The sequence below is a fragment of the Athene noctua genome, chromosome 36, assembly GCF_965140245.1.
Source record: "Athene noctua chromosome 36, bAthNoc1.hap1.1, whole genome shotgun sequence".
Classification (NCBI taxonomy): Eukaryota; Metazoa; Chordata; class Aves; order Strigiformes; family Strigidae; genus Athene; species Athene noctua.
The window spans coordinates 376,739-384,839 of NC_134072.1; the positions used below are offsets into that span (position 1 = coordinate 376,739).

The window sequence follows — 8,101 nt, forward strand, 5'->3', positions numbered from 1 at the left end:
CCAGCCCTTCGGGGGCACCAGCGCTCACCCCCACACACCTCCACAGCCAGCCCCTCTCTCTCCCAGGCTAAAGGCACCCTTCTGTCCTGGCTGGCCAAACCACAGAGCCCCCCTGCTCCCCGGCAAGACGGGCAGCATGCAGAGAGGGAAACGCTCACTGCAGGCACCTCAATACATCTCTGAGCAGCCAGCCCCATGCACCCCCTTCTCAGCCATGCCAGCACCAGAAAATACCAGCAGCCAAAATATCTTCCCTCTGCTACTCCAGCCCTGCAAGGTCGCTCTTGGTTCTCTTCTTCATTTTCTTCTTTCTTTTCACACCCCGTCCTGGCCCAGAATGGCAGCACCACGTTCCATTTGGGTGAGAACACGTCTGTGACCAAAGTGGCCGTGAGGACGGTGGCAGCAGCGCTGCGTTCCTGCGCCACCTCTCCCCTCAGCCCCTGCCCAGGCTTTCGGCAGAGCGCTCTTCCTCTGCCCTGGCTGAGCTCCTGCAGTTCTCTGCCGTGGCCTGGGGCGGATTTCCTCGCAGGGACGGCACCGTGCTCGTCACATCGCAGGCTGTCCCAGCTGATGTGTGGCTGGCACATCCCCCCGTGAGTTTACCCACATCCCAACACGCTGCCAGGATGAAATGCTCTTTACTTTTAGAGTGATCAAACTGCAGAGGTCTGACAAAACTTCCCGGGGGGGTCAGTGCCACTCGTTCCTTTTCCTTTCCTGACTCCCTGACTGTCCCTGCACAGGCCTTCACACCTGGCCAGCGCTGCCTCTGCCCCTCGGGGTCTCTGCTGCAGAGTTTCTCTGCGTTTCCTTCCCCGTTCTGTCAGGGAGCAGCCAGGGCGCTGCTGAGCACGGGGGATTTCCCCTTTCAGTCCCACGAGAGCCGAATCTGGGGGACTCACCCCCAGGAGCTTTCTCCTGTCGCAGCCTCATGGACGTGGCTGCTGCCGTCCCCGGGTGTGTCTTCCACAGACTGATGCTGCACCCAAAGGGCAGGTACACAGACACGCGCACAGACACACACACCAGTAATGTGAAGGGCAGAACAGACTGACACAGGCAGGCCAAGGCCTTTACCAGCACCCCTGGGTCCGTAACCAGCCCGTCCATCGCCAGGAGCACAGGCCGGTCCTTCTCTGCCTCTCCCGACGGGCAGGACTGGATGTTTACTAGTGAAACACAAACGCCCTTCGCTCCCTGGATTCACCAGCGCAGCACGTGCAGAGATGGCTCAGCTGACAGCAGGGACACCGAGCGCCTGGGATATGGGTGCTGGGATGGCCAGCTCCTCAGCCCGGCTTCAGGGCACAGCCTGGCTCTGCCCAGAGCCGTGTCTCCCGGGTCACGAGAGTTCAGGTTCAGGTTCACCGGAGCCCTGTACACACGCACACCGGGGTCCCACCAGCAGCCAGCCTAAGACACTCTGTGTTCCAGCTGCTGTCCCCAAGACCTCTCGCCCCTGTGACCAGTGGTCCCTTCTCCCACTGCACCCTCACGCTCCCCTCCGACCAGGCTCGGGGTCACCCCTCGGAGTCACTCTTTCCCTTTGTGCCCCACTTGGCTGCTGCAGCCTCACTTTGCAGGTGCTGGGCATGGAATCCTTGCCGTGCACAGGAGACGGAATGGAACCGGAGCCTGGTGACCTCTGAAACGTGGAAACTTTATTCAGCTGCTAAGAAAATGTCCTTTTTTGTGCAGGTGGAGGGCCGTGGGCAGGACCGAGCAGGCCGCTGACGCTGAGGCTACGCTTGGCTCAGCAGGCAGAGCCCCTGCAGGAGGTGGCCGTGGTGCACTGCAGCCTGCACTGGATCCTGTCCATCCTGCTGCTCAGCCCTTCCCACAGGTTCTGCACCAGCTCCTGCAACCAGGTGAAGAATGGCACCAACTTCTGCGGTAGAAGGGTGTCGGAGCTGAAGCCGCCTGATGGGGTTGCTGTTGGCCTCGGCGTCTGCAAGGGGGTTGATGGGAAGGCCGGCCCTGGCGTCGGAGCAGCCGTTACTTCTGGGCTCAGCCCCATCTGTTCCAGGATCCAGCTGTAAAAGTGCTGAGTGGAGGTGTAGATTCCAGGCCGGTTTGCTCTCGTGCAGCCTGTCCCCCAGCTGGTCACCCCAACGAGCCAGAAGTAGTCAGCAGTGCTGTCTCTGCAGACGAGAGGACCGCCGCTGTCCCCCTGCAGCGGAGGAGAGAGAGTCAGGGTGGTGGCGGGTGGCCGCTGGCAGCGTTAGGGCGGGCTCCTTCTCTCTGCCAGCACCCCCAGAGCTGTGTCCCCAGCACAGAGGCTCTGCTCAGGTGCTGGGGCCGACAGGACCTTGTCTGGGAGGGGGTGGTGGGCCCGCGGGGTGGGGCTGGCGCTCATCTCCGCACAGCGACGCTGGCCGGGTGCGAGAGGGATGTTCCAGGGCTGGGAGCCGGACCTCGGGGCTGCCAGGAGCGCTGGGTGGGCTTTCTGGGCAGAGTCCCGGGCCTCTGGGGCAAGTGGGGCCAGGGGCAAGGACCTGCAGCTGGGGAAGGGGCGGTGAGCCCCGCCAGCGGCGGGGACCCAGCGGTGGGAGGGCGACTGGCCAGGCACAGCCCGTGCCGGGGGGTGTCTGGGCGGCTGTAGGGGGCTGCCGGTGCCGCTGGGCGCTGCCTTGTCGCAGGCTCCTACCTGGCAGGTGTCGATGCCGCCCTGCGCGGAGACAGCGCACAGGCTGTGGGGGTGGAGGGCCCCTGCGTACCACCGGCTGGCGTTGCAGACGTTGAGGTCGATGAGGCGGACCTCGGACTCCTGCAGGACATCCGTTGTTCTTGCAGCTGTGAGCACAGAAAGGAATTAATGCCCGGCAGCTCCTGGCCAGGTGTCCTGCCCTGTCTGGGGGAGCCCCTCCCTGCCCTGGGCCTTGGCTTTGCCCCGGCGTTGCCCTGCTCTCTCGCCGTGGACCCTGGGCCAAGCCCCTCTCTCCACGGGCACACGTCCCCGCAGGCGGGCTCTGGCTCTCGCCTCCGCTGTCAGGAAGCCCAGCCCGCCTCCCCCACGTGCCCAGCTCGCGCTCGGGACCCGAGCGCTCTTTGGGAACTCACCGCTCGCCGTCGAGGCCCTCCAGCCGCTGACGTAGCAGGGCGTCAGCTCGGACACGTTCAGCGAGACGTCGGGCACGCAGGCGAGCTGGACGGAGCGGCTGCACTGCACAGGCTGGTCCAACTCCAGCAGCGCAACGTCCTGCCTGTGCGGGATGTTCCTATAGTCCGCGTGAACCAGAAGCCGCTTGATATTCCGCACTTGGGCCTCCGGGCCCAGCTGGGTCAAGCGGGTGGCCCCGACCACCACGCGCCACATGGTGACGTTCCTGGAAGGCAGATGGGGAGAGGGCTCAGAGGGAGCCCAGCCACGTGCTGCCGCAGCCCAGCAGCTCCCTGCCCTCTGCTTCACACGGGGCAGAGGAAAGCAGCGCTACGGAGGCTCAGACTGCCCCTGCGTGCCTCGGGCTCAAGGCGTGTCGAGCTGGAGGCCGGAGGAAGCCGGGGCAGGAGCCCAGCTCTCTCCTGAGCAGCCTCTCAGCCGGGCTCTGCAGTGCCCAGGCACCGGCCGTACGGCAAGGCGAGGGCACGGGAGCAGCCCGCGGTGCTGCGGACGGGGCGCCCGCGAGTGCCGGGGGATATCCCCGTGCCTGGCCCTCCTTACCTGGCCTCGAGGAAGCAGTGGGCTGCTGTCAGGACCCACTGTGGGCTTATGAGGGACCCTCCACACACATGTCCCGTGCCTGCTGCCCAGGGATCCTGGATGCTGACGATCCAGGGCTGGGACCCTGCCAGGGCGTCTTTTCCCCCGAGCACAGGCGAGGTGCCGTCGTCAGCAGCCACGTTCCGGAGCCCGCAGGTCCCTCTGCAACCAAAAATCTCATCAGCATCCTGCTCGACAGCTCGCGGCTGTCCCGGCTGAAGGTCAGCCCTCTGCCCTCCCCACGGGGCGCTGCACGCACAGCGAGGCCGGGGAGCCCCGGGGGGCGGGTGGGCGGACACCCCCGTTTCTGCTGTAGCTCCGCAGGCCAGTTGTGCCAGCAGCCCGGGTGCTGCCAGGAGCTGAGGCTCCCGCGTGGGGCTGGGGAAGCCGTGCTGTGGCCACAGGGGGCCAGCGGGGACCCTCCAGGGAACCCCAGCAGGCTGCCCAAGCTCCCTGCCAGAGCCTCGGCCACTTACCCACAGCTGTCCCAGGTGCCCTGCGCAGGCCGGCACAGGGCCAGCACGACGAGGAGACGGAGCAGATCCATCACTGCCAGTGCCATGTGCCAGCTGCCAGAGCTGAGGGGTGTCACCACCAGCGCAGCAGCCGACAGAGTGCCCACAGGGCTCGCGGTGCCCACGGTGCCCTTGGCAACGAGGCTGATGTCACAGGGTTGCTGGGTCCGGGCGCTGGGCACAGTGGTCTCCCGGGGCGGGGGGGACAACACGGGGGTTTCCAAGCACGAGGGGAGGCAGACGCTGGGATCAGACACCCCCGCACACCCCGCTCAGTGCTCCCTGAGAGCTCCCTGCTGTGGGCTCACGGTTACAGTTCAAGCTGACTCTTTTTTCACAGATGTTGTTTCCACATGAACATCATGCTACTATGTGAAAAGGCAAGAAAAAACTTCCGCAAGGTCTTACTACAAGATAAGGCACTACAAGGGATATGAACATCTCTCCCAGCCCTCACACAGAATTGAGGTGTTTCAGTAATTATCAGGATCCGTTCCTCTCTCTAGAGCTTCCCTGCAAGCAAGCAGAACTAGACGCCATCTCTGCACCAAATGAAGGAATTAATGACAAAGACTCCTCAGCGTGGTAAGAGACAGCACATCGCGGGTATCAGGATCAGGCTTTAGTGCCCAAAGCCAGTCTCACAGCCATGTTCGAGCCAGAGTGGAACTAGAACAAATACCAGGGCTACACAACACCAGCTGTCCAAGCTGTCCCCACCCCCACCCCAAATAAAACTCAACAGCGCAAAGATTAAACCGGTTAATGCTCTTCCTCCATCAAGAGAAAAAGCTATTGAAAGCTATTCCTACACAAAATACAACACATTCCTCTGTAGATACTTCCATCCAGGTCAGAGAAAACCTCTTTTAAACATTAACAAGTTACACCTCTGCAGCACTTCCTAGAAAATAAATATTACCTCTAAAATGAAGGCAGTATCGTAATTCAGAAAAAAAAAAAAAAAAAAGCCAACATACAGGAGGCATATCCCATCGAATTTGGGCAATACCTTCCTGGCAACTATTTCTGACCCAACACCTCCCACAAAAGGCTTTTTCCTTCCTCAGGTGTCAGCTAGCAGAGATCACTGTTCCTCTCATTTAAGACTCTTCCTCCTGAACAAGTGCACTTTGCACTCCACTTCCTTCCCCAAAAGGAAACACCTTAATGGTAAACTGCAGTGGCAAAGAATTCCACGTGTGTAATACCTCTGGAGGAACCAGAGGTCAAATCAAATCTTTACAGAACCAAAATATCAGGGCTGCCTCTAGGAGATGCAGACACTTCAGAGGGACACTCAGACTCACCACCTTCGCCTTCCCCTTCCAGTGGGACCCCAAGAAATCGAAGAAACCCGCCATCCATATGCCAGGTGCTTACCCAAACGCCAGCACACACAGACCTTGCCGAGCAGACCTTGCTTGCACTCAGCTATCGAGCATCTAAGGTGCTGTCTGCACTTCCACATCAGCGACCATCCCCAACATACTGTCGCTGTGTCTGATGGCTGCCGGTGGAATCAAGGGAGGCTCCTCTTCTGAGGTCAGGGGAGATTGTGATAGGGGCAAAAATGAGTGAAGAGGAAAGGCCAGGGCTGGATTTGGACACGGCTGGGACAAATACACAGTGGACAAGCAAAAAAGGCCTCAATACCCTCTGCTATCACCTCACTTCTTCCTAGATGCTGAAGGCTGCACCCCACTCCCCCAGGGCAGAAGAGCAGAGTCCTTCAGCTGATGGGCTCCGGTGAGCCAAGGAGAGAACAGCTGGAAATAACACTGCCAAGGGATGGGAACTGGCTGCAAATTCAAACACCATTTTCATTCATTAATCTCCAACAGCTAAGGACAAAAAACAAAATCGACAGGATTCTAGACTAAGCACTCCTATCCTGGGGCTGTTTTTCAGCCTGCTCAGAGAGAATGAGCTGATCAGAGACACACACTTCTTTGAGAGCAGCCAGATTAGTGCGGCTTCAGCAAGCCTGCAGCTAGTTCCCATTAACTCACCTGGTTTAGAAGCTGCTAACACCGCCACTACCCTTAGCTTCAAGTTGAAGAGAAACCCGTCCACCTCCTGAGGATACCACACCTGCCCTACCAGCCAGGGCAAGTTTCTCTCCAGTGTTTCGGTGGAGCTGTCCCAGGGAGGAGCTGTGACTCATTTCCCATTAAGGACACAAGCCGTGTTCCAGGTTCCCTGGGAAAGCAGCAGAGCAGAGGTACCATTTGCCTGGCTCACCATACAGCGCCCAGGTGAAATCCTACCAGGTGACTGCAGGGAAGCCAGGAGCCCGCTGCAGCTGGCCACAGGAAGAGCCACGAGCCAGCAGCAGCGAGCCAGCCGAGAAAGAACAGAGCAACTCCACAGTGCCAGGGTCACGCCCGCCAAGGCCAGCTTAGTGCTCAGCAGCAACAGTCCGGGCCCACTTCAGAGGGAATGGTTTCTGCATTCACATTCCCCAGTAGCTTGTTAGGTTCCCAGCACTCGGTGGAATTATGTCCCTTCAGGAAACTGATGACGTTCAAAGATAAAGGAGAAAAACAAAGCCACAAACAAACAGCTAAAAATCCCCTTCAACCCCCATTGGTTTAAATCCATCCCTCTGAAATCTGGTTTGAGCCACCTCACCTTCTGCCCTTCACTGTTACCTCTTACCATACACCTGCCCACATAATGCGACAGATCAGTAAATCCTGAGAACACTTACTACAAAATGCGGCTTCCCAGTACTCAATTTCAGGTTACTGTTAGCTGATATTCTTCAGGGCCTATGTGCATAGATACGAATTATTGCTGACAAAAATCTCTCTGGTGAAACAGGGTACATTACACAGATACGAGCCTCCACATTTGTAAGAAAAATCCAAAGTTTGAAGAAAATCATTGTGATAAATTTTTCTTTGTTCTGGGGATAACATTTGAATGTCACACCAATATTTTCTCTGCAGCACTTTCACCTTTCAGTCAGATTTTGTATGTTGATGCAGAAAGGTTCAGTTACAGTAGCTGGTACAGAACTTTTCACGCATATACAAAAATTGCCTCAAAACTGCCTTCAAAAATCTGCTTAAAGGTTCACTCTCCTTTACTCATTACATTTTCACATTCTACCAAGAGCCAGGAAACGCTTTGCCAAATAAAATACACAAATCCTTCTGGACAAAGTCTTTCTTCTTAATGGCTTGCAACACAATTCATCTGAGAAAAAGCTACAAGGCAAGAAAACAACAGACCAAAATATCAGACTTTTTCCATTCCCGTCGCCACACTGCTGTTTGTCAGCATTGCTGTACGACTCCAGCAACACACTCCCTCATAAATATCAGCCCCTCAGGGACACCCCACGTAGTAGAAGAACTATCTCCAAACACACACAACCAACAGTGCCGGAAGGTCAGCTGATGGATGGGACGGGTGTTAGAGCCCAGATCTGAGCGTATCATCTTCCCCAAACCCCTGAGATACAGAGTTCAGCCTGTGACACAGGCATCCTCAAAATATTTGCCTGTGGTAAGAGTAATGTGCATCCCTCTATGGATAAGAGCTGATCCTGTAAAGCCAGGAGTTGTGTTCTCCCCCTCAGAAAACCTCCAAGCTATCTCGCCAGTACAGAAACTCTCCGTACTTCACTACAACTCGCATTCACCCACACAGTTACAGGTGCCTGCGTACAGCCAGGACAGGCAGACACGCACACCCAGCTGTACACATCACAGGGCACACAACTGCAGGAGGAGAATAACAGCAGAGAAACTGCAGACAGAGATCATAAGCTTTCTTACATCACTCCATACACTGCAAAAGGATGCAAGTTTCTGGGTGCACTGGAAACCAGTCTAAATCCAGACTACTGTCTGTCATCCCGCCTCTCCCCTCC

The 8,101-nt window shown here is 57.6% G+C and overlaps 1 protein-coding gene across 1 annotated transcript; it reads right to left on the bottom strand.

The window, feature by feature from the left end:
• Nucleotides 1-1,617: 1,617 nt before the first annotated feature.
• Nucleotides 1,618-4,265, bottom strand: LOC141972837 (acrosin-like). Its single transcript, XM_074930873.1, has 5 exons — nucleotides 4,180-4,265; nucleotides 3,665-3,865; nucleotides 3,060-3,329; nucleotides 2,651-2,789; nucleotides 1,618-2,173 (listed from the first exon to the last, which is right to left on the bottom strand). The coding sequence occupies exons 1-5, from the start codon at nucleotides 4,263-4,265 to the stop codon at nucleotides 1,757-1,759; spliced, it is 1,113 nt and encodes a 370-aa protein (XP_074786974.1). The 3' UTR covers nucleotides 1,618-1,756.
• Nucleotides 4,266-8,101: the final 3,836 nt, after the last annotated feature.

What these genes read in the sequence shown, in the direction of transcription:
- LOC141972837 (XM_074930873.1), bottom strand. Translation starts at nt 4,265, where the DNA reads ATGGCACTGGCAGTGATGGATCTGCTCCGTCTCCTCGTCGTGCTGGCC. An exon ending in GGCACCTGGGACAGCTGTGG is followed by an intron (nt 3,866 to 4,179) that starts GTAAGTGGCCGA and finishes TTTTGGTTGCAG; the next exon opens with AGGGACCTGCGGGCTCCGGA. An exon ending in GCCTCGACGGCGAGCGGTGA is followed by an intron (nt 2,790 to 3,059) that starts GTTCCCAAAGAG and finishes CACAGCTGCAAG; the next exon opens with AACAACGGATGTCCTGCAGG.